The sequence below is a fragment of the Salminus brasiliensis genome, chromosome 24, assembly GCF_030463535.1.
Source record: "Salminus brasiliensis chromosome 24, fSalBra1.hap2, whole genome shotgun sequence".
NCBI lineage: Eukaryota > Metazoa > Chordata > Actinopteri > Characiformes > Bryconidae > Salminus > Salminus brasiliensis.
In genome coordinates, this window is record NC_132901.1 from 6,041,728 (window position 1) to 6,067,599 (window position 25,872).

The 25,872-nt window shown below is 38.1% G+C and overlaps 1 protein-coding gene across 11 annotated transcripts in view; it reads right to left on the reverse strand.

Moving 5' to 3' along the window:
• The window catches only part of apbb2b (amyloid beta (A4) precursor protein-binding, family B, member 2b), a 48,885-nt gene that overhangs the window by 5,414 nt on the left and 17,599 nt on the right, over positions 1-25,872 (reverse strand). For 8 of the 11 annotated variants that reach the window (XM_072670708.1, XM_072670713.1, XM_072670706.1 and 5 more), the window contains 12 exons: positions 23,889-24,002; positions 22,425-22,478; positions 20,928-21,923; positions 15,297-15,514; positions 13,405-13,593; positions 12,821-12,895; positions 11,707-11,760; positions 9,637-9,722; positions 9,451-9,511; positions 6,242-6,388; positions 5,693-5,820; positions 640-754 (listed from right to left, as the gene is read on the reverse strand). In XM_072670708.1, the coding sequence (XP_072526809.1) occupies positions 640-754; positions 5,693-5,820; positions 6,242-6,388; positions 9,451-9,511; positions 9,637-9,722; positions 11,707-11,760; positions 12,821-12,895; positions 13,405-13,593; positions 15,297-15,514; positions 20,928-21,921 (2,067 nt within the window). In that variant the 5' untranslated portion in view covers positions 21,922-21,923; positions 22,425-22,478; positions 23,889-24,002. Of the gene's footprint in view, positions 1-639; positions 755-1,078; positions 5,450-5,692; positions 5,821-6,241; positions 6,389-9,450; positions 9,512-9,636; positions 9,723-11,706; positions 11,761-12,820; positions 12,896-13,404; positions 13,594-15,296; positions 15,515-18,489; positions 18,962-20,927; positions 21,924-22,424; positions 22,479-23,888; positions 24,003-25,872 lie in introns of those variants that run through there. The other 3 variants (XM_072670714.1, XM_072670715.1, XM_072670716.1) reach the window with 3 other exon arrangements.

Consider the following 25,872-nt stretch of genomic DNA (forward strand, 5'->3'; position numbering starts at 1 on the left):
TAAATCAATTCAATTTTACAATAAATCTATAAATAAAAATATACTATCACAGCCCTGAATTCACACTATGCCTTTTCATGCTGTAACATATGATATGACCTGCAGCAATACATCAAAAATAGCACATACAAACTCTGCAGACTTGAAAAACTGACCGTAAAAAATAAGAGAAAGGCATCAGCCTCTCTTTAATTCTCCCTCAATTCACTGGAGAGCAGCATTAATTATAAATGTCTTTAATCAAAAGTGTTGTTTGCAGCTACAAAGCACTCTCCTGGGTCTAAGATTTGTATAAAATCGCTAGAGATTAAAACAGTCCTGTGTGACCAGGGCTGGCAAATACAGTTTAGATTTAACTAGCAGTACAGTTTACACTATTTAAAAATACCATTTAATGTTTACAGTGTGTGAACACTTATACAATACAATACAAAATTCCCATATAATATAATCCCTGATGACTGATTAAAATCTTGCTATGTTAATGTACAGTTAAAACAAAACCCTTCTCCTGTAAAGTTTTGTAGATATGGACTCATGGTATAAAGCTTTAAATGAAACGTTAATTTTAGCTTGTTGGTGTAGAGCAATTGTAGATTTTTAGTGTAGTGTATGTCGTTTATAGTCGTGGTGTCTCACCCTGGAGCAGATCTCATGCAGACTGGTGGCGATGGCTTTGGCAGGCGTGTCACACCGGAAAACATGACATTTTAAAATCCGAGTGTCCTTATCACGAGCTACATAAGCAAAATCCCTAAAAAAGAAAGGAACAACAATGATTTAGACAAACAAATAATGATTTATTGGGAGGCAGTGGTGTGTGGGTTCAGAACAGCAACAGAAGAAGGTGGCCAAATGAGGTGGCCTTTAGGACAAGCAGAGAAAAATCAATACAAGACCAAAGACACATCACATGAGACACACACATACACACAGAGCCCCAATACGAATCACTCTCATTCAGCATTTGAGGAATAAAAAACTGACGATGAAAATCAGAAAACACCAAACAGCTGGATGTGTGATGCAACAAAAGCAGGGAAGAAAGGTGGATTGAGAGTAGCAGAGAAAATGTTACCTCTCTCTAAGTCCAGGACAGCAGGGGAGAGTGAAGAAAAGGAGATTTAAAGAGAACAGCAATATATCACCTTTCTCTTTTTTTAACACACACATCACATGTCCTCCAAACAGAAAGGAGACAATTTCAAGTAACCTTATAACAAGCATATAATGAATAAGCCTCAGGGCAGGGGAACGAGTGTGCATGTGTAACACACACTATTCAACAATGCAGAGTGTGTACATGAGCATGTCATTTATGTCATTTCACCAGGCACCCTAAAATGTCAAGGTTGCCATCAGCAACAGCTATATATGTCCATTGATATATAACAGTAAAGTGATTCAAATCCTAATGAGAGGCAGAAAAAAAACGTTTGGCTGTAGGACTGTCACTACTTTCCAATAAAAAAAAGCAATTAAACCTTCTTACCTTCTTGACTGGTGATAATTGATTGCATGCATTCTCTCACTAGAGAGCCTGATGGGCATGGCATACCCACTGTATAATCTGACAGGCTAGCCATTGTTTGTTGTTGTACAGTAGATGTTAAAGGTAGATATAATTAAAGGTTGTTTTGACTGTTTAGTCACCGTACATTGAGTACTAGGCCCGTAAATGTTGATCTTGTTAACATAATGTTAACCGTTGTGTTTTCTGAACATAATATGAAAATAATTAGTTTACAAAATTATGTTGAATATGTGTAAATTACTGTAATATTAATTTGTATATTGTAATCAGTTCAAATAATACTAACAAAATAATTCAAACAACCCTCACTGTACAACAGCAAACCATGTCTAGCCTTTCAGACTACACAGTCGGAGGTTTACCTATCAGGCTCTCCTTCTAGTGAGAGAGTTACTGATGAGTTACTGGACCCATATTAAGCTTGAAAGGAAAATACTATCAACAAAAACCTATTTCAGCACTTAAACACATTCATTCTTTGGTATCTGGAGTATCCAACTCACAAACTGTCAAATAAAACAATCCTGACAGATTTTTCTGTGAGATGCCAACAAGGCATTCACCAAGCTGGGTTCTTTAGAAATTTACAATGGCCTCCAAAAATTAGACTGGAGACAGGAGATAAAAAAAATTTTTTTGCCGAGTGCAAATAGGAACAAAATAAAAACTAGCAATGTCTCATTATCTTTTAAAGAACAGGCACTCAAACCAGCTGTTCTGAACAGGGTTGTTTAAACAGGGTGAAAGGGTGCTGTGGTGGTGAATTCTTGAGGTATTTTGACCACAGCATATCACAGACATTTCATTAATACTGTAAGAGAACTGTCTTAACCTGTGGAAATAATAGATCACCTTAAATTCCAGACTAAAAAGACTTTTTAAAGGTAAATCACCAGTTACGCTACAATTTTGTATTAGAAAAGACATCCTTTTTTACGAAACTGGGCCTACGTGATCTACATTGGATTACGAGCTGTCCTGAAACTACACACTATATGAATACATTCAAATTAATTCTGTGTCAAATTAATAAATTTAAATCAAGATGCTATAACTGTACACTCTGATAAGACGACTGTCTCGGAAAATAAGATTTAAGTATATTCCAAACATCCCTTTGCAAATTCCATTTGACAGGCACAAAACCAAAGCTAAGGAGTTCATGCAAGGGGAGCTTATGTCTTTATGACCTGAAGCTCAATGACAAGAAACAACACAGAGGGACCAAGAACAGAACCCTGAAGAACCCCTAAAGCTAATGCTAATTTTTGTGCGCGTGTGAGAGAAAGAGAGAAAGAGTGGCTTATTTGCATGAATAATACACACTTTAAATCTGAAACTACTTAGAGCTTTCACAAACAAAGGTAAGAAAAGGTCCCCACAAGCACACACCCACACTTTCCAGTGCAAAAACTAACAATACATACAGCATGTATTCTAAATATATCTACCAATGTCTGTCTGGCTAATGCTGCTGTACCCGTGAAACCTCACACTCCTCCATATCTTCAGCAGAAAGAGCTCAGCCACATACACCTTACACACTAACGATTCAATGTCCATACAAACCTAACTGATATAGTGCTTCTGGCATTTGGACAATAGAGAAAACTGTCTGTCTGTCTGTTTCATGTTTTTTCTCCATTCATGCACAACAAGGTTTAAATAAGAACAGGTAGTCCACATTCATATCTGTGGATAATAAGCATGCAGGAAGTGCAGACGTATGTTCATATGTGCAAACTACCAGCTCCAAATGAGAGAGAAAGTCAGAAGAAGAGCGACCACAAAAAGAAAAAAAAAACGGAAGAACATGGGGAGATGAAAAGACAGAGACAGAATACTTACATCTAAGTATTCGTAGTGCTGTCTCTCTTTAATGTTCATTCTATTCTGCTCTTCTCCTTGTCTACTGTGCGTCAAATCTCCAGCTTCACCTCACTGCACTCCTCTCCTGCTCTATCTCTCTTTTGCTCCTTTTCCCTCTTTCTCTCGCTCTACCTCATGTCCAATCCCAGCTTACCCCGTCCTCTCCCCTCCCCTCAGTGCTCAGCTCGTCGCTACAGTAACCTGCTGAATTTTATTTCCAAGGAAAAATATTATGGATTAGGTTTGGGGGTGTATTAGCATACAAGAATTTTGTGGTTATTTCTGGATGTGCTGTGAAAATATAAAACTGTTAACAGTGCTCTCTGCTGGTAGAAATTCAAGAAGCTGCTGAGAAAGAGGGATGATGGAGTGTAGCACAGTGCCACATTTGCATCAAACACACACACACACACAGCCTTGGATTAAAGTGGTAAAATGTACTGCCACTCCAGCAGGAGTGTCAGAGATCAATACAAGGAGTCTAGAGAGGACCTCACACACTCACAGACTGAGGCACTCCCCACCGTTCTGGATTAAACTTTCATCAGGCCACTCGTTTCTCCACCATCAATCTTTCATCTGTGTCCTCCTTTCACTGGGGTGAATCCAGCACTTCATGCTCATTGCTGACCTTTGGTGGAGAACAGATTTCTTTATGCATTTATTGCCTCTACTGTTATTCTATTCTTTCCCGATGTTGTGTGTAAAACCTCATCCAAGCTTCATCCAAGTAATTAACAGTAAGACCCAGCTCAATACCCAGACAATTACCAGAAGAGTTCACGTGTGAAAAGAAGCTGATTTGTTACCAGGAATTACAGTGATGTCTAGATTACAGCCAGTAACATGCAAGGCTTCTGTGATGCTTTAGTTTGTTGAGTTTTTTTGTTCAGTTTTTCGAGTCTGTCCAAAACTGTGCATGATTCTGACATTTTTGGCATGAACATTCATTTCTGAATTTCAGTTAGGGTTCTATATAGAGTGATGTAATCATGTGTAGTTATTGAATAATCTACATTTCATTGTAATCATGATTGTTCCTAAAATGAAAGTAGCTTGTCTGTTCAGTAAGCAAGGAAAGGGCTGGGTCCCCAGCTCCATGGCACCAGCTGACAGACGCATGTACCGGCCAACATTGCTTATGAGTGAATTCTCATCACTCACCAGCACCCAAACTTTATAAGTCTTTCTGCAGTAGCCTGAGTAGACATTTCTTTTTAAATAACCTAATTCCTTACTAACGTTCCAATTACTTGATATATAAAGAAATTTGGAATTTTATTTCAATAGTGTCAGGACAATGTCACAGTTTTGTCCTGTTTGTGCCCCCTGTGTTTTTTTTCTTCTGTCAGTTTGTTTTGGTTTTGCACATGGCTTTGTTTGTCTCCTTCCTTGTCTTCGCCTCAGCCCTGCCTAATCATTGGTGTTTCCACCTATGCCTCCTTTGTATCCCTGTATCTTCCCCAGATGTTCCTTGTCAAGTAGTGTGCAAGTAGTCCTTTTGTTTAAATTTTTCTTGTCTGGTCTTGTGTATGCATGTTTGTTCCACATCAGTTTATGGTTTGATCACTTGGCTTGTTTGTTTCTTCTGTTAGGTTTCCATTTTGTTTTATATTTTTAGTAAAGTTATTACTTGCATTTACATCTGCCTCCAAGCTCCACAAAAACAAGAAAAAAAAACAAAAACATTTTGAACACCAGCTTGAAGTTGCCTTATCGCACAGGCCCTATTCAGATCAGTAAAACATGGTATTCTGATTCTTGGAGCAGGCACCTGATCGGCAGCACCTGGGGGTACCAGAAGCTCCAAACAAATGTCAATAGCAACAGCAAAATAAGCAGTTTGACAATGGCAGAGAAGATTTAGCAAATTGTTCATGGGTGCAACCCACATACTCTACTGCTCATCCCACAAATACATGTTCCTTCCTTTTTTTGAGTATTAGTCATTGGTTAGTCACTGGGGAGCCAATACATGTATTAATGTCCTCTCTCTCTTCCTGTCTCTCTCTCTCTCTCTCTCTCTCTCTCTCTCACACACACACACACACAATTATACATACAATATTATAATTATACATAATACAATTTATATTTGTACATTTTATAATTTATATTTATAACATAATATAATCTTTATATATATATATATTATAATATATATAAAGATATAAAGATATATATATATATATATATATATATATATATATATATATATATATATATAAAGATACACTTATTTTGACAACATATTTGACATGAGTATATATTAAAGTATAACTTTCTTACCTGCCGTTGTCCCGTCCCACGCCCCACACACGGATGCTTGCGATTGGCTGAGAGTGAAGAACACTGCGGTCCATTGGATCAACCAGATTCAGCATGTTATTCTCCAGAATCAAATACATATCCTTCCCCTGCACGCACACGCACAAAGAAAAAGCAATTCCGACAAAGTTTAAGAAAAGGCCTTTTTCGTGTGTGTGTGTGTGTGTGTGTGTGTGTGTGTGTGTGAGAGAGAGAGATGAATACTAAATAAGTGATCAGCCATGAGTGGAATAAAAAGCTAATGAATCTGGGAGATGCACTACCTCTGTATTCTGTTACAACACATTACAATCTCCTTCTCTCCCTGTGTGCACCCTATATGTGGTTTATCCTACTTTTTTTTTTACATTGTTGCTTAAATCTGCAGTACTCTTTCTTGCTTTTTGTGCTCTGTGTCCCCAAAACACGGGACACAAGATCAGTTTTACAATTGGAAGTGTGACCAAACTTGCACATGCCACAAAATGTGCAATTTGACCAGGGATGTTGAAACACTTGCATGTGAGTTACCTCTCCCCAGATGCCGACAGTGTCTCTAATGTCATTCTTGCAGTAGGAGAGTTGGCGAATGCAGTTATTTACAGCCACGCTGCTTTTCCCAGGAGCCAAGTCCTCCTCAGCCATCTCAACCCAGCCCAGAGAGCGCACAGCAAAACACTACAATACACACAAAAAGCTTATTATACACTCACTCCAGTTATAAATATAATAACATATAAAGCCTTCTAATGTAAGCTACTAATATATTATATTTTACAACAGATTCAGTAATGTAGACAGTTTTAGCACTATTCTGATCCTATTATAAAAATTAGAACATTTTTTTAGAATATTAAAATAATAAAATATGTAAATGATACATAATATGTATATGTAAAGCAATATAACATTATTCAAGGTAATACAAACTTGTGTGCCAATGACAAAGGTCAAAGTGACAGAGGTTCAATATGTAAATACTACAACTACCTTATTATGGCAGTTAATTCCAATATTATTACTTTAATATTTATTATTACTCTAATGTTAATTGTGCCGATTATGGCTGCAATTCATTTACAAATACATGCTCAATATCTAAGCAAACAGGAAAGCTGTTTTTGAAATAAGTATACAATAAGGGTTAAAGATTATCTGCAGTGATTATGTATGGTTCATATAATTGTAATATATTCCTGGAATAATATGGCTTTGGTTTGTTTAGCACTTCTTGTTCTCCATCAGCCCATCCCTCCATCCCTCTCTCCTGACGATATCCTGAGACCAGTAAGTCATCTATCTTTCATCCTTTCTTCACTTCTGACACGATGCAAGATTAAACCCCTCCAGGCCTGACTCACAGTCTGGGAGTGAGTAAGTATGTGTGTATGTGGGTGTGTGTCTCTATGTGGGACAGACCAACATGGAGGGGACAGAGAGAGTGTGATTAATAAGAGGTAGAAAGCTTTCATCTTTTGATTTTAACTATTTGTGACTGAGAGAGAGAGAGAGAGAGAGAGAGAGAGAGAGAGATTGGAAGGAAGTAGTGAAATATTTAAAGGTAGAGATCCTGGCGGTGATGTAACACAGAAATATGGGGCAAATCGTGGCCTGCAGATAACAATAAGGACCAGAATTGGGGAATTTAGTACAGTGTTTCTATTTAACCCCTTAAACCACAATGACCTGCATGTGGGACTGCATATTAATCCCTCACTTTCACAACAGCATAGTTTACACATTAGTTTCATAGCAGTTTCTGACATATCTAAATATTAATAACTGACAAAGCCTGCAACTAAATATTTAATTAAATCCAAAATATTTTAACTTCATTATCATTCATCCTTTAGTGGCAGTATTCATTACCACTAAATACTAGGTGACACTATGTAATCTAGTCCTTCATCTGAAACATATCAGCCTGATACACACCACCAGTACATCCAACTCCTCTACTACTAATGCAATACTATTAAACAGCTTTTTCACACAACAACTGGGCATTTCTTAATAGAGCCACCAGATGGCACTGTAGATCTTCTCAGCAATTCAGAATTAATCAGGACTCTGAACAGAAGGGCAGGGTTCTAAAAATACCATAGTTTCCCAAAAGCATTTTAGTGTTAAGATAATTGTAATTGCTTAATAGAGAGTTCATATCAGGTTACTTGACCATTTAGGAAACCCCAGAAAACCCAGCCCTGATCAGTAAACAGGAATAAGACGCAGTAAACAAACATTGTCTGATATGAGTAGCAAGATGCGCTGCACATTCTATTCCATGGTCAACAAGATCCAGTGTGTACAATAGAGCCTAAGCGATAAACCCAGCATTGGCATAATAATCATCTGATTTTAAGCAGATAAAAAAATCCAACAGCTAAAAATATCATACGATAACATTTTATTACAGCATGTTACGCCTCAAACAGCATTATGTTCTAAACATTGTGGAGCGTCCCAGATTTCCCAGATTGTTTTTGTATTTATTTATTATTTTTTACTATACATAAAGTTGTTTTGTTATTCTCAAACCAAAGCAGAAATGTCAAATTAGTTTCTTTTGGGACACAGTAGTGGAAAGATCCCAAAGGTGATGAGGAGATGTGCTAAAGTCGGCAGTGCAGACTAAAACCTGTGCATTTTGCACATTTTTGTGATTTTAACCCTGATGGTCAGCCTGTAGTTACTGTACTAAAGGTGAAAATGGGGTGACTGCTAACGCAGTAGTAGTCACCTCACATATTTTTTGCAGTATTTTTATTAACATCTTATATATAGTTATTAGTTTTATATATAGTTATCCTATTTCTGTCATTTTTTTATTCCCAACCACTAGTTAGAACTCTCCCTATCATACAATGCTACCAGTGCTGGGAGGGTGAAAGCTAACATGCTTTCACAGTGTTCAGTTTCTTAGTGATCTCCCATCGATAGGACCAACAGTGCTGTTAATGTTAAAAAAAAAATAGTATAAATTTCTATCAAAAACAAAATGACATATTACTTGTGTGCAACACTGTATGTGTGCCAGAGGGTTGTGATAAATTAAGGTTTTTTATTATTTATGTCACATCTTTCATGACCAATTCTTAGAAATATTAATAGCAATCAACCTGTTTAAACCTTATATTAGAGGTTGGTAGCAGATCTAATGTACATGGGATGATTAAAAAGAGCCAAGCACTAACTGGATTACCTGCACCACACTCCCTGGCCACACACAATGGCTTATCTGCCTTATGCACTTATTACCAAATCCTACATTTTTGTACTTGTTACTTGTATAGTCTACAATGTAAACTCTAGTAATGTTTACTATTATGTGCAAAACTCATTTGTTATATGTTGCAATGTGGGAAGAATATATACACTCCTCATCATCTCCTTCTGACTCTGAATGAAATGAGTATGAACTTGGACTGGAAAGTGATGTTAAATCAGAAAAAGCATTAGCATACTTTAAGGGGGATGAGTGAGCAGAGTTAATAATAGGAAAGAATTAAATGTGAGTGATCTCAATTTTCCTGTTGTTTTGAAACAAAATAAGTTAAACTACTTTATGATTAGTTGCTGTCTTGCGTGTGCTCCAGGAAGTATGAGCAGTTTTTGAGTGAAATATGAGTAAGGGCGTTTTTTCTCTCTCACAATCTTGTTTATGCACATTCATCCCATGAGAGTCTAGGTTAAGCCTTTATTGTGCATTGTTTGTATTTGTGTCTGTACGCCTGTTTCACCTTGGCTTCAGGGTCACTGTTAATGCTGCTGGAGTCTTCTTCTTCCACAGGAGCAGGATTTCTACGATACACAACACACAGACCCGGAACACTACATTTAAACTGCTTGCATCTCTTTCCTTAATTGTTATAGACAGCCAAACATCCATGCCCCCCCAAAACACACACACACACACACACACATACCGTAGCTTAAGGGAAGCATAGCGGAGAGTAGCTCCTTCAAACTCTTTCAGACTGGGGTCAGGGTTGACTGTAGCAGCCTGAAGATCCTGAGAGAGAGAAACATTTAATACATTTAAATATAAACACACATTTCAAATACACAATTAGAGCTTAGAACCAACATGCTGAGTGCAGAGACCTGAATGATGATGTGTGTCAGTGCACGTTTGCCTGCGTGACCATTCTGAAGGCATGCTTAGCAAAACCTAATTTCAGATGTAATTACAATAATCACGCATAGAATTTGCAGCAGTTGTCATAAAAAACAAAGCGAAGTGAATTATAAAGCATAAAACAAAAGCTGATGCTGAATATACAGAAATGTTTATTCATAGCTCATCAAAGCAAAAAGGTTCTGTGAAAAGTGTAAATTCTAAACTCACATCACATTTGTGTTTGTAAGATAAAATGATCTGAATTCTAAATGATGAAACATCTGTCTGTCATTTCATGACATTGATACAACAAGAAAGGATTCTGAAAAGTAGATTTAAAGGTTTCAATACAGAATATAAATCAAATGTATATGTAAATCAATCAATTATAATACTTACATTGGAATAGTGTGTCACACTGACAGTAATATTCTACTTCTAAAAGTTAAAACAAACAGCTTAAACTAGAAACACTTGAACACAGCCTGCTGTAGTTTCATCTCACATCAGAAAAAGAGAAAAACAACAAAAAAACAAACAAACAAAAATCACAGGGTGAGTGAGGGCTTTTCTATGGTGCACTCATGCCAGGAAGGTGCAGGCAGAAGCTGGGGCGAGAGGTTAATGGTAGGATATTAAAGGTGACAAAGCAGGATGGTTTCATACCACAGAGCCTCAACAGTAGAATGGCTTGATGGCAAATGCACTGATTGCAATACAAATGGACTTGGTCATTACACCAATAATATTATCTATGTACTACTTTTTTTAAGGATTTAATTCTGTTCAAAATAGCAACGATTTACAACTACAATTGTTAAAAGCATCTTTATCTTTTTTAACTGCAGAATTATTATTTATTACATATTATTATTAACCTTTTGTTATTCATTTTAAAATGTAATGTAGTTACTTAAAATGAGTAACTATTTTAAACTTTGGCAACTACTACTGAATCAACACGCCATTAACATATGAAAGAAGAATAGATCACTGAAGTTGCTTGTCAGTTGCCAAAAATTATTGGATCCTTGAAGATTGCAGTTGTTGTGTCCTGTGGTAAACAGATGTTTGGAATTCTATATCTTTTGTGCTATATACATTTTTTCCTAAGTGCCATTGGATCCTCTAAATTACAGTTTGCTAGCTTATGATGATTTGGGGGACGACTGTGAGACGGGGTAAACTCAGAGGAATCTTGAGCTGGAGTTTGGGTGGCTTCTGCCATTCTCTGACATTGGGAGCTAAGAATAATAGATAACAGGGTTAAGAGGGAGGTGAGGGGGTGGTGGAGGGTTGCGCAGACTTGTCGCTGACACGTCAACAAGGTAGGAATGGAATTTATAGGACGTTAGATTAGGAAGGTGGGGCATGTTCCTTCTCCCAAAATTCAGGTATTTTAAAACTACACTTCATTAGTAAGTTAAATTACATTTTGCTACATCCATGCTACAAGCAGTTTAAAACTCAAGTGACATTGCACGAAAGTGAGTTGACTACAAAATACCAACATACAGAAATTCATTCAGATATCCTGCTTATCCACTGAATTCTTAATATGGGCTGACACTGACTGCAACATTAGTGGTCTATTAAGGTTTGGACACACAGTAAAAACCCTTACAGATGAAAAAAAGTTAATCAATCAGTCTGTTACGTAATTATGTACTTTAGAGTTTATGACTTGCATAAAGGCAGACTTAATAAAACCTGTGGCTTTAAGAATGTCTGCCTGGTTTGACGCTGGAAATATTTTGGAACTGGGTGTTGGAATCTTGTGTAATGTCAGTCGCTCTCTGAGCCACTCTGCTGCTGGAACTGCTGTGGTGTGTGTCTGTGTGTTCAGCTGAGGACTATGGTTGCCTCTCATACTAACCTTCCAGATTTCACTATCAATTTTTCCCACTGCAAAATCACTCCAGGGCTGTTTCTACACGCAGTTATTTATACATACACACGCACACACACCAACACATGCACACACACACACAGATACACACACACACACACAAAGTCGAAATAGAGGAAGCAAGGTGGGGAGAAAGACAAGACAGGGCTGTTAGATCACTCAATACGATTTTGTGTGTGTGTGTGTCTGTGTGTGTGTTTTTTAGAGTCTAGTTCTAATTTTTGAGATTAAACTGTGAGCCAGCAAAACCTGGTGCTAATACTCATATTTTCCCTTTAAAAATGGTAAAACTGTTTTTAAAGGGAAACTGTCTCTATGTTAAGTGTTAAAGCTTGTATGCCCCGCATCCACAAAGTCTGTATTCTATATTAGTTAAACACTATCAATTACCTCAGCATTATACATATATGCCCTTTAAGTCGATTCCTGTCTACCACATAATTATCAAATGTGTTCAAGTTTAGTTTTTACGTAGGCATGAAGATATCCTGCCAATATATATAGAGTTAATGTTTTAAATCAGTGATTGTTTTTCTCTAAAAGGTAATAGTTTAATATTGGTCCTGGATGGTTAAAGGAGTCCTGTTTAATTTTCTACAGGGCATAAAATATTGAATAAATGTCATAATACTGATCATAATTTTTATTAAAGAGTCAAAAGTCTGGAATCATTAGTGTATTTTGTGTGTTAAAGTACAACAATGTATAATGTATGCTAAAAATGCACATGAATTGAGATATATTATTTTAGGTTACCCACCACTAGTCTATGTGTGTGTTTGTGTGTGTGTATATATAATATTCATTAGGTTAGCTCCAGGGTGGATGCAGAATGTTTGCTCTACGAGCCAGATCTATCACCATGTGAACCAGACTGCTGATCATCAAAATGCTTTAATTCACAAACTCTGAATTAAAAACTACACCTAACTACCCACTACTAAAGAACACATCAAGACAAAGAGAGACAAGAGGAGATGATAGGAGAGGCTAGGAAAGTAGAGCAGAACTACTCAAAGTCAAAATATATATTTTTTTAACTTTGAAAAGGAAGAAAGGGTGTGAGACACTAAGCTATTACCTTGTCCTGTTCTCGATGGTGTGTTTCAGTGTGTCTGTCTTTCTCTGGCATGATCTGCAGTGACGAGGATCGAGGCTACACACAACAAAGTCAACATGCTGAAGGTGAAAAAGGACGAAAGCCCTAAACCTTTAGACCAAATTTGCTCATGTACAGGTTCATTCCAAGCTTTAAACAATATTTTTCACAAGCAGCAGGTAATGTTGCTGATTTTTGCTCAAATTGTACATTATTGTTTTAAAGTCCAACAGGCAGATATACACTGATGAGCCAAAACATTATAGCCATTGACAGATTAAGTAAATAAAACTGATTATCCGCATCACACCCTGCTACCCATGCTAACCCCTGTCCACCGTTAAAAGCACCCACAGTGGATACATGAGTGACAGAACTGGATCTTTGAGCAATGGAAGAAGGTTGCCTGGTCTGAGGAGTCATGTTTTTTTTTTTAACATCATGATCCTTTAACTCACAGCCTACAGGATTTAAAATAAATGACATGTCATAATGTTGTGGCTCATCAGTGCAGCAAACTTTAGTCTCCATTTAATCCCCTTTAAACTGCATGAGGCAAGACTTACAAAGTAGCAGCTATTGACGAATCCACAGGAAGGAACATTGGCATCAGAGGAAGAGGAGGAGTTAGAAGAGAGGAGGGGTGCAGGTTCTAGACAGGATGAGGGTGCAAGAGGGACAGGGTCAGCAGAGCTGTCCGATGTGGTGCTGCCCGAACGACAGGATGCTCCAAAAAACACATCGGCATGAGACCCCTGGAAGAAGAAAGAAGAGGAGAAAGCAAGAATGACAGTGAGTCTACAAGCTAAATAATAAATGCGTCTAGAGTAATGACGGAATAAAGAACATAAACCAGTGAAGGTTTATGTTGACAGCAGCAACCTGTTAGTCAGGATATATGGTAATTCAGACATTACAATGTGAAAATTGTTGTAGTCATCATAACAAATGTTTACTGATGGAGAAAATAAATAATAGTTATTACTTATATTTATAATAGAATATATTATATGATTATTTTATAATATATAATATATTTATAATATTAACATAGTATAATAGGAATTGAGGAATTAAAGTGTGGACCCATGAGTTTAAGGGCTTTACTCTGATGCAGGGATATATTATCACTGGCCTTTTGTTTACATATTCCTCATGGACGTCTTAAACAGGCTTTGATTCAAACATAGATAAAAGTGTGTTAAATCAACATTAGCTCTTGTTAGATGTAAACAACATTTTAGCTAATTGCAGTTTGAGCATTTTGCAGTCTGGGGTAATATGCAAGTCATTTACTAAACAAAATGACTATTCATGTTAGTACAAGAAACTACTTGTTTTACTGAAATTAGGAATTAAATCTGTAATTCTGTAGGAGAATAGTTAACACAGAAGAGAGTAAATAGAGGACTGTGTATATACACAGATGAGTGTATAGTTTGTGTATGCAAGTGAGAAATAGGTTTAGACCCACTGTCTGAATTGCATATTTTTTGACCTCTTTTAAAAGTTTCTTCATATAGGACTGTAGTTGTTTACACACAGGATCTGGCAAAGAAATTAGGAATTTTGAATGCAAGGTATTCATTTATCATCGTATATTTCCCAGACAATGCAACTAAATTGAAGAGGAAAAGCATTCATCATTATTCAGTGTAAATGGTAATGATCAGCTTTGTTAACTAAGAGTAAAGGCAGGTGGACATCTACCAGTCTGGTTACAAAAAAGGTTACAAAGCCTTTTTTTTGGGCCGACATGGTCCAAATTATGTCTGGCAAAAACGTAACACTGCTTTTCAAAGTAAGAATCACACAACAGCTAAAAAAAACTAAAAGCACGGTGGTGCTGGTGTGAAGGTTTGAGAATGTTTTTCTACATCAGGATCTGCATGCCTTGCTATACGTTTATTGGGACCATGTATTCTGCTTTGTTTCAGAGAGAATGTCACAGGTCATTGTCAAGGTAATTTCTCTGTTAGGTGAAAAGGTGTAGTTGGGTCATACAACAAGACAATGATCTAAACACATGTAAACGAGTGGTTAGAACATAAGAAATGCCCAGGCAAAGTCCTGAGACAAACCATATTGAAATGTGTCATGACCTGAAAACAGCTAAAAAAATGTCAGTAGGAAATAATTTTTTCATACAGGAAGATTAACTCTTATCCGTTTTCTTTTATCATGTTCTTTTAAGAACTGTAATGTTGGAACTCTTACACTTATATTGAGGTAGCATGGTGTGCTTGCCCAGGTGAGGAACCAAACCTCAGTCTACAACATTGAGGGTAGTAATGTTACCTACTTCTATAGAACTTAAACATGAAGGTGAGTATGGCAAGACACACTAAAATAAATTAAAATAGGTATTTATGTTAAGAAAGCCATGTGGCATACTTTCATAAATGATAACAGAAAAGTAAGCAGAGAGAACATTTCAAAAGAATATTGGCATTCATACCTCAAGGTCAGGAGTAGGTGATGGGGAGAGAGAGCCCAACGAGTGTTTGCGTGTGTCGCGATTTGGGTCAGTTGGTGCAGGGTGGCATGGCCCTGGTCTCTCCCACTGTGTGGTGCCTGTGGGAATATGCCAGTAATAAATGCCGGCCATGTCCGTCATCATCTTCCATCCTGGAGGCAGATCGGGATCTGTCTGAAACGACTGCTCCCCCCAGATGTCTGTAAACACACACACACACAAACACACACACACCACAGTCAGAATCCACCGGACATTACTGATACACTCAGTATCTACAAATACAATACATACATACTCAAACCATCTTTGTGAGGTTAAACAATCTTTATAAAAGGTTTAAAAAATGTTTTTGTAAAACCCCTTTGTAATATCACTTTGACTGCGGAACTAATATGAAATTATATTCTGTATGTGTGCGTGAAACTAGCTGGACAAGGCCAAAGCCAGTCTTAAACAACTGTTACACACACACACTCATGGGCTCGGCATGCACATGTTGCATGTCAGTCTTCCCATGAGCAGCTGAGGATTCTTAAATAGAGAGTGAATTACTCACACAATGAGCACTACTGCAATACCAAACCACAATGACACAGACTACACTTTCATCATTCACACACACATACACTCCAGAGGAATGTCTCTCGTCTTGACAAGTTCAGGGAGGATGTGTTTCCTGGAATGAATCTGCAGAGCACACAAATGACTAAAAAGACTAAAATGAATGTCAGAATGTGTGTGTGTGTAGAGCCACTATAAAACTTCTGTACACCAATCTAGTTTAAATAAATTAAACCAACCTGCGCTCTGAATAAAAATGTGTTAGCAAAACATTCCACTATGTGCAGCATGAACATCCTCTAATTACAGATTTAAACCAGCAGAAAATATATACAACCAGTCAATTTACATCTTTTCAGCAACATGTCCAGAAGGGGGATGGTGGAAAGAGGCTACGGTATCTTTCCAGAAATGCAAGGCAAAGCCTGTGATAAACAAGCCAAATTTATGACACAAGTAGATTAGGCTAACAAGGAAGCTAACACAGAAGCATTTACATTCTTACTGAAGTTTACTAGTGTTTTGACAAGAACCTGGTGATATGATACATACCATGATTCAATATACTGCAATATATTGTGATACTGTAAGAAAGACATGGTTTAAACAATGAACCGATGTCTGACAAAAATCTTTACAGGTAAACTATTAATTAAAATCAATACTGTGTTTTTGAGAATCGATCCGATGCAAAACATATCACAATACTTTGATAAAGCAATATTTTCTTACACCGCTAAATTCATATGAAGGAATAGGGCTGCATGATAGTAGAAGAAACTAACATTGCGGTATTTTGTTGTTCTGTTGTACGTATTGCAATATTAAAAAATGTCATGATATTAATAATGCACTCTAAGTATTGAAAATTTAAAAGACATTATATTGGGCAGATATAATCTGGTAGATGAATTATAATGTTCCCAAAGATATGTAAATATCTTACATAAATAAAACAGAAATCCACTGTCTAAAACCAAGTTGACATACAGACCCATTCACCTTAACAGGCTTTTCTCATTAACTAAACACAATGAACAATACTGAGGTCAGGAAAAATGATTGAGGTCATGTCCATATATTGGATAATACGGATAATTACGTATGCTAAATCAATAATGTAATTATCATGAGATAACATCATATAACATGATAAAATACATTTTTACACCTTGGACATCTAAGTAGTTAATGCTTAGAGGACACCCAAGAATGGTCAGTTCATTGTTTGTACAATGACCTAATTTCCCATCAGAAATAGTTTAAAGATATCAATCTTTTAACAATCTATTCCAAAGATTTGTGTTTCATAACAAATCCAGGCCATCCATGCTCCACCCAAACCTACTGTTACATGGTTGGACAATCCTAGTCTAATGAATTGAGATTCGAAGTCACTACATAACTTACATAACTGTGAGGTTCCAGTTATTCCAGAGTTTAGTTGAACTAGGACACTAGCTAGAGCTGTACATGAAATCTCTTATCTCTTAAACAGTTTGAGAACTAATTAAGTAATAAGTGTTTAAAAAAAGTCAAATCACAAAAATAAATATAACTTCTACATATAAACTTGGATTTTTCATTATTTTAAACCATGCAGTTATGCAGTTACATGTATATCCAATATATCTAGAACCATTTGCGTTTGATCTAGAGAGCTTTTTCACACCTGTGTTGTTATATACAGAAACAGTATTAATATAGATCTGGTATATGTAGTATATAAATAGATGTCTATTGTGTTCTGTCTCTTAGTATTAATAAGCATTATTGCTGTGCAAACTGTTGACTAGTCATGTTGCTTTATCAAGCAGTTTTTTTTTCAAATTGCATAATTGTAATTGCAAACAATTTCTCTATAGTTTTCCTTAAAGTTTGTGGGCGGAGTCTGGGTGGAAGACAATTAGGTTGTGGCGTGGGGTAAAATCTAAAGACAGTATGGTACATGTCTGAAATGTGTGGGAGTGAGCTGAGAGGAAATGCATCATGGGATTTGTAGTCCCCAGTGCATAATTGGGTCACCATAGCTGCGTCTTCACACATCATTCAAATGGCCATACGCTGCAGAGAGAACATGACCTTCACACATAAGTCAGCATGATCTGTGATTTAGTGTCTGACTAAGGGGGAGCTGTCCCTCTATCGCTGAATCAAGAGAAAGGGATGCAGAGGAAAAGAGAGCACAAGAGAAAAAAGACTGTGATATTTTAGCATGCAGGAAAAATACTGCTTAGCCATTCCCGCTGTGTTGGTACCACTATTCGACCCATTTTCTGTTTCCTTCTTGCTTTATAACTCTCTTTGTCTCACGTTCTCACTCTCTCTGCAGTCTATGAAGCACGAGCAAGAGGGGGAGGGGAGCTATTCCACAGCTGTAAGATGTACACCGACATACACACACACACACTGCGCTAACAATCATGAACATGCATGAATTTCAAAGTTTTCGTATTCTGGTCACACGTATTCTTTGCACCCCTTCATCGTTCAATCTCTTTTCATCTCTCTCTCACCTCTGGCAGACTCTATGTGCATGCATAACGACACACAAAGCTACCTGCCTGCATGAGCGCACACACACACACACACACACACACACAGTACCTACCCTCGTAATTCACTATGACAATGGCCAACATGTAGTCTTTACCCAGCATCATGACTGAATAACTGAACAGCATCAAAAACAGGAGACTGCATGAAGACCAGAGAGAGTGCGAGAGAGAGAGCAGAGAGAGAAGAGAGAGAGGGCAGGGAGAGAGAGAAGGGAGAGAGAGGAAGAAGGGAGAGAGAGTGCAACTGAGAGGGGAGATTTAAAGGGAGAGAGGGAGAGTTTGCAACTGAAAGCAGGAGAGAGAGAGAGAGAGAGAAAGACAACGAAAGAGGGGAACAGACAAGCCAGAGGAGAGAGACTGAATGTGTGTGAGGGAGAGAGAGATGAAGTCCGGGAACAGACACAGAAGGGGAGGCAGAGGCAAAAAGAAAAGAGAGGTTGAATAAGGGAGGAGGAAAGAGAGTGGGAGGAAAGAGAGGCAGAGGGAGCGCCGGTCAGCTTGCTTGTTGTTTATTTTCTATCTAAATCAAGCAGGAAGATTCGCAGTCGCTTCCTGTCTGGTCAGGGCTCGTGATTGGCCGCTGGCAATGCAAAAATACAAACTCCTCCCCTCTGAACATTTCGGTTGCCCCGGGCAACCTCAAAATTATCTTCCCTGCAGTAGCACCAAACACAGGTCCATGTGACCACAGTGCAGACGAGAAACAGAGAGAGAGAGAGAGAGAGAGAGAGAGAGAGAGAGAGAGAGAGAGAGAGAGAGAGAGAGAGAGAGAGAGAGAGAGAGAGAGAGAGAGAGAGAGAGAGAGAAAGAGAAAGAGACAGAGGTTCAAAGCAACCAACGCGCGCACACGCATACACACACAGAGAAAGAGAAAGAGTGCCAGGTGAACAGCAGACACTGCAGCTGTACTTCTGGACACAGCCAATACTGACTAACAACTGTGTGTGAGGCCTGTTCACACCCGTCCTTAACCTGACACATACCTGTAAGTACACACCTGGTCTGCCATGGCACACACAGAAATAAAAAACAAACCCCAGCAATCGCAATGTACACCAGTCAAACACCGCAAAAGACCAACTGAAGCCCACTCACATGTGTCAATGCGGACACTCTGGAGTGCATAATATTGAACTGATTTAATACAATGGAGTGCTTTCTGCACTGATATACCAACTTATATATACACACTTACATAATTGCTCATTATTTGTAATCGCAAAATGTTAACAATTAATTGTGATACTGATTTGAGGTCACATCGCATAGTAATAATTCAGGGCATGGCTGCTGCATGACCCACTAGTTGGGAATCAATGATTGATAACTACTGGAAGTATATTGTTGCTGTTTCTTCATTTTAGCTGTATTTCACTTTTTCACATTTCACAAATAAAAAAATGGGGGAAAAAAAACGTAATCTGCCAGCTGTTATTTAGACTGTGTCTAAATTTCATTATAAATCGAACAATTGAAATGCTCCAAAATTATAGACTTTTTACATGAACTTCCAAATAATTATACCAGATGATAACCTGTCCCAGAACTGATTGCAAGACAATTAAGACAATTTTATGCCACTGAGATAATGATAGTATAATCATGCAATCACACCCTTTTAGAGACCAATGAACTTTTAACTATAATGAATATTTAGACATTGGAACTGGAATTGTTTAAAACAGACGCTACACATGCACGGCGAGACGTAAGCATTTTGTTTTTCTTGCGTTGGAATACAACCTAAAACATCAGCCTATCGCTTGAATACATTTGTAAAAGACTACAGTAGCAGTAAAACTGCATTCCACACAACACCATTTCATGCTGCACACCTTTGTGTCATTGGATGCTATGGGCATAAACTGAGAGAAACTCATGGTGTGGCACCATCTTTCCCTGATGTCAACCCTATTGAGAATCCTTTGGAGTATCCTCAAGCAAAATGAAGGTGGAGGTAAATCCAGCATTCACATACAGTTCAGGACAGAAGAAAACCAAAACTTTACAGACGACAGAGTACAATAATGCTATCTAGCAGTGGGGGTTTAAACACAACACAAAATGAACTATTATGTCAACGATACTGTATTGCATAACATAATGTGATATGTCGATAAATTAATATTTTCCTACACCCCTAATTAATACATAGGAATAGAGCATAATTTAAGAACTTGTATTATACTGTTACAGATCTGGAACACCACTGACTGACAAAGTAAGCGGAACACTATATAGACAGTATTGGGACACCTGCTCATTCATTGCTTTTTCTGAAAACAAGGGAGTTAAAAAAAAGTGTATCCTGCTTTTGTTGGAGAAACAGTTTCTACTGTCCAGGGAATGCTTTCTACTAGATTTTGGCGAACTGCTGTGAGACCTGCCTCATCCCCAACTCATCCCAAAAGTTTTGGATGGAGCATCATTATTCCAACATAAAAAGCCACTATCACACAAATATCCACACACAGAGTGTGCAGGCACTGACCATTCTCCTCTGGCGATCCCAGTGACGTGCTGTCCTGAGACAGAGTGGTCCAGCTGGACTCCTCGTCGCTGTGTGGAAGGTTCTGGATGCGGTTCAGCGCGCGATCTGTCTTGGCGCCCGTCCGAGGCCTGTCTTTCTTTGTCTCAGGAGAGGAGGAGGCAGAGGAGGACCCGACAGAGAGTAGGGGCGTATCCTCAGGGCTGCGCTGTTTTCTTGTTGATGGAAGGCTTGGGATATTCTGCTCTTTCAGCAGCGGTTGTGTTATATCATTGCAATCATCCTTTACGTTGGTCTCGTCCAGTGTTAGATCACAGATATGAGACTCTAGAAGGCTCTTGTTATTAAGGAAATGCGGGGACTTCCTGTCAAGGTCCAGCTCCGTTTTCTCAGACAGAATGAGCAGATCGTCAGAATCCTCCTCAAACGGGTTTGTGTTCTGAACTTCATCGTCCTCATTGGCATCATCATCATTTACGAAATCGCTTGTGTCCTCTCTAGCTAGCTCACTAATACTGTCTGTGTCATCAGTCTGAGTGTGGTCAAGTTCTACTCGGCTGTCGATGCTTAATTCCAGGTCAGCATGCAACTCGTGATCTGCAATAAGGTCAGAGTCTGCTGTTGTGTTTCCAACTTCGTCCTCAGTGGTCGTATTTTTGTTTTGGTCTTGCAGCTCCGCAGCTTTGCGCAACTGGTTGGCTCCATTTTTCGCTAGTTTTGCGTTGGCTGCGGTGGTTGTGAAGGAGGAGGGGGATGATGAAGGTGGAGCGGGGCCGTCACTGAGGCCCATAGCACTCTGAATGCTTGTCAGTGCATACTTCTTACGACACTTTGGGGGCGTGGTCTGGCCCTGTTTGATGACATCGCCACTTAGCAACTGGTTGTGGGAGGAGCGTAGGCTGAGGGAGGTGGGTGGAGTCACAGGAGACCCATTGTGATTGTCCAGGTCCACAGAAGGAGAGGAGTTGTGTGGGGAGGGCACGCAGACTGACATCATGGCTGAAGGGAAACAAATAAAATAAAATTAATAAAAATAAAAAAGCACTAACTAAATAAATAACTAAAATATACAAGCTGTGCTGTCAATACGGCTAAAGAGCTGTTCTTAAATGAGCTGAGCATGAGCTGTAAATGCATGGACTGCTCTGACAGTGAGTGGTCCAGCTGTACTCTACAACACGCTTTTTCTAGGAGCGTAAAACTGAATTACTGTGCATCAAATCTAATTTATGAGGAGAGAACTGAGGCTTATTGACGGCCAGGACAATTTGCGTTTCAATGGAAATGAAACCAGAAATTTTATCATAGCAGTGGACTGCCATCAATGGCATTTTTGCAAATGTTCTACACAAAGTATTCAAATCGAGTTCCACAGAAAGAAATGCAATTGCTAGCGAAAAACGAACAAATTAATTGGTTTGCTTGGGAGTGAATTCACATGCAAAAGTCTAACAAAAAGACTGACAGACTTGAACAGAGGAAGAGAAAAAGAGTACTCACCTTGGAAGGGTTTTGTTGTGGTTTGCTTGATCAACAGAGGCTACTGCTGCAAATCTATGAGAAAGAAAAAATACCAGGTTGTGGTACTTAAAGCACGGTGTAATGGTGCCACAATATGAAATTCTGTCTGTATTTTGCAGGCCGTGTGTTATGTGTGACTAGGTCTATTTTTATACTGTATATGAATATGTGCGTGTTTGTGTGGGAGACATTTTGAAGCCAAGGAGCCAGCCAGATGTTTGTGCTTGGGAACACACACCCCTGGGTGGACTGAAGACACGCCTCAATAAGCATGGTGTCTTAAATTACATTACACAGATCAGTAGTGCTCAATTCTGGCTGGTATGTTTACACTGGCTATAAACCAAATGATGCATGAAGCTACCAAATGCTGTATTGATGACATGAATATTTATTTGATGCGTGGTTGTTTTAGCAACAGTCACATAAGCTCAACAACAATGCTCCTTATCCCCAGTCCCAGTTTTCCCTGCTTTACCCTTATAGAAACAAATAGAAACAGTGAAAAATTACTAATCTATTGGAATTGTATCTTAACATTAAAATACATTAAAGTAACAGTTCAGCCAAAAAAAATCTAATAAAAAAATAAAAATAAGCATAATTTATCAGTGATCTCAGATGCAGTTGATAAGCCAATGTTTGGTATGTGAAGTGTGATTCTAAAAAAATTGTTTTAAAGTCTCTCCATCAGAAAACATCCAGTTCTTCATTTCTTTCATACAGACAAATTAATGTGGTTTATTTTGAATAACCGGAGCTACATACACCAATCACAATATGTGGCATAATTTCACACATTGTGGTCTAGTTTGAAAGCAGAATAGTAATACAAAATAGGGATGTTACTATAGGGAATATTATAACATAGTTCCATTTTTATTGTAAATGTGAAAATTAGGTCTACATCAGGTTATATTAATGCCTTGAGTATTTCAAGTCTGTGGCAAACCTCAGTCAAATTCAAAGACCAACCAAAGGACTCTCCAGAGGCAGTTTTAGGCAAGTCGCTGTGTAGCGTAACCTATATGGTATGAACATGTAGCTAATTTTCAAACTAATCTTTCATTATCACTGTAAGTGGTTATCATCACGTTTGGAGGTGATGGTAGTGCGTAAACTGATTAGCCACTCCCACATCAGTCATTTATGCAGAGATTTCTTATCCCCTGTAAATTAGTCAAAAACTAACAAATGTTGCATAGTGTTACATTACTACATACCTTCCCATGTAAAACTAATCCCTTCTAAATAGGGCTTTATTCCAGAGTTTGTTAGCAATATTTTTCTTATACAGCATATTGATAAGGGTTTTTTGTCATGACAATAAAGTTATAGAGGGGCAAAACAGAAGATTAGGTAAGGTAAATTAGGTAAAAAGGTAAAGTGCTTCCATGGTCATCAATACACGTGAGCAAGCTACACTGTCTTTTCCATACTCACCAGAGGGCTGAGGATTGTGGGTATTTCCACAGAGCCTCTTGGGCCATTGTGCAGTCAGCGCATTATCAGCCAATCAGGGTGAGTCGAGTCTAATGGCAAGGGAATGCTCCACCCCTGGTTAGTGAACAAGCAGAAAATTGTTCTTAATGCTTTAAAACGCTAACAAGAACAACCAACTGGGCAACAAAATACAGCCTGGCTACAGACACCACAAGAACAGGCTTTGTTTAACAAAAAAAGAAAACATTAAGTGTGTGAATATGTGTGTCTTTTGGGAGATCTCCCGCTGTGACTGTAAACAGCTTGCAGTGGGAATAAGTATCTGGAGCTTATAAACAAAAATAGCTGGGGTGGAGACACAGCATATGCACACACACATACACACATATGCAGCATCAATGGAATAGCTAGTAGATGTGAATGTAATAATGCATATCATTCAAATACAGTCAAAGATAATACACAGTCACCCCATGCCTGAAACCATTTAAAAGCAAAATGCTCTCTCTCACTATTCAAGTAAGCCTATGTCAACAAACTCAATAAAAAAGGGAAAAAAATGAGAGAGAAAAGGCCAATAAACAGGAGCAGGGGTTAGTGTGTGTCTGTGTGTGGTGAACCTTAATTGGAGATGTCCAACTGGTGGTTAACCTCCTTCACCATCCTCTCACAGCCTCTGTGCCTCCATGATCCTCTCTTCCCCTCTCCGTAACTCTCTCACACGCTTCACTCTATACATTCAACTGAAGACTTTTTAAAATATTATTCGTCTCTACTTCACCTAAGATTACATCCCCTCTTGGGAGCACATATACTTGTTAACTTTGTGGCTAGATGCAGTCCTCAGGCAGTCACCGCTCAAGTGCATTTCAACAAGGGGATCAGTCAGTCAGAAAAAAAAGCCTCTTTAAGGCAAACAAGAGCCAGTCCTTGTGCAGGTGCGTTACTACATAGTTTATCATTTTAGCAGGCAGTGAGCATGCCTCTTCTAGACAGGCCTGCCAAAAATGTACAAAAATAACAGACAACATGGTTTAGAAAGTTTTAAATCCATTTTTACCTTACCCAACATTTTTTCAGCTTGTAAGAAATCTACAATATCGGTCAAATGTTTTAGAACACCCCTATTTTTCCAGCTTTTATTGACATTAAAGCACTTCCAGTTAATAAGTGCTAATGGTACAAAGTCCAGCTAGTCCAGACTTCAAATGACACACATGTAAGCAGTAAACTACATGGGGAGTAAAACAAACCTTCCAAACTTCTGCTGATTACTTATAAACCTTTTGTCTGTATAAAAGCACTGCACTCTCTACTGCGTTATTTAGAACTCTGGAATGCTGTTAAAATTCTTGGAAAACAGCAATTAACAAAAAAACACATTATAAATTCTAAAAGAGGGGTCTTTCCATAATAAAACGTACAAATAAAGCTACAGCGTTGTGAGTACAGTTTCCTACACAATCAAAAGATTCTCACAGCTTAAAATTAGACCAAGTCTCAGTTTCAACTGTGAACAAAAGTCTTGGAGCTGCAGGTTTGCAGGAGGAAAGGCAGTAAGAAAGCAGAAAAAAATAGTAAAGCAGGCTTTTTTTAAATTAATGTCATAAAAAAGCAAACATGGTTTATTGGATAGTTGAAAAGTAGATTTATTAATGGACTGTGTGTAGGGATAGTCTATTCAGGTAATGTGATCTATGTGCATTTGATCGTATTCTCCTCCCTTGGCACCACCAAATTTTAAACTGAGTACAGTATTTCCTTTGGGAAATACAGGATGTAAATTATTCCAGGAGACTGAGATGCAGTCTTCTGTGAACTTGCAGCACTGCTAGAATACAATGAGTGGCATCAAGGGAAATTGTAATGGCTATTATGGGCGATTTGCAAAAGCTTAACACACACAGAACACATTCAAATATCAAAAATATACTACAGAATGACACAATGCAATGTATGCAAATGTATGAAAAAACAAATGTAA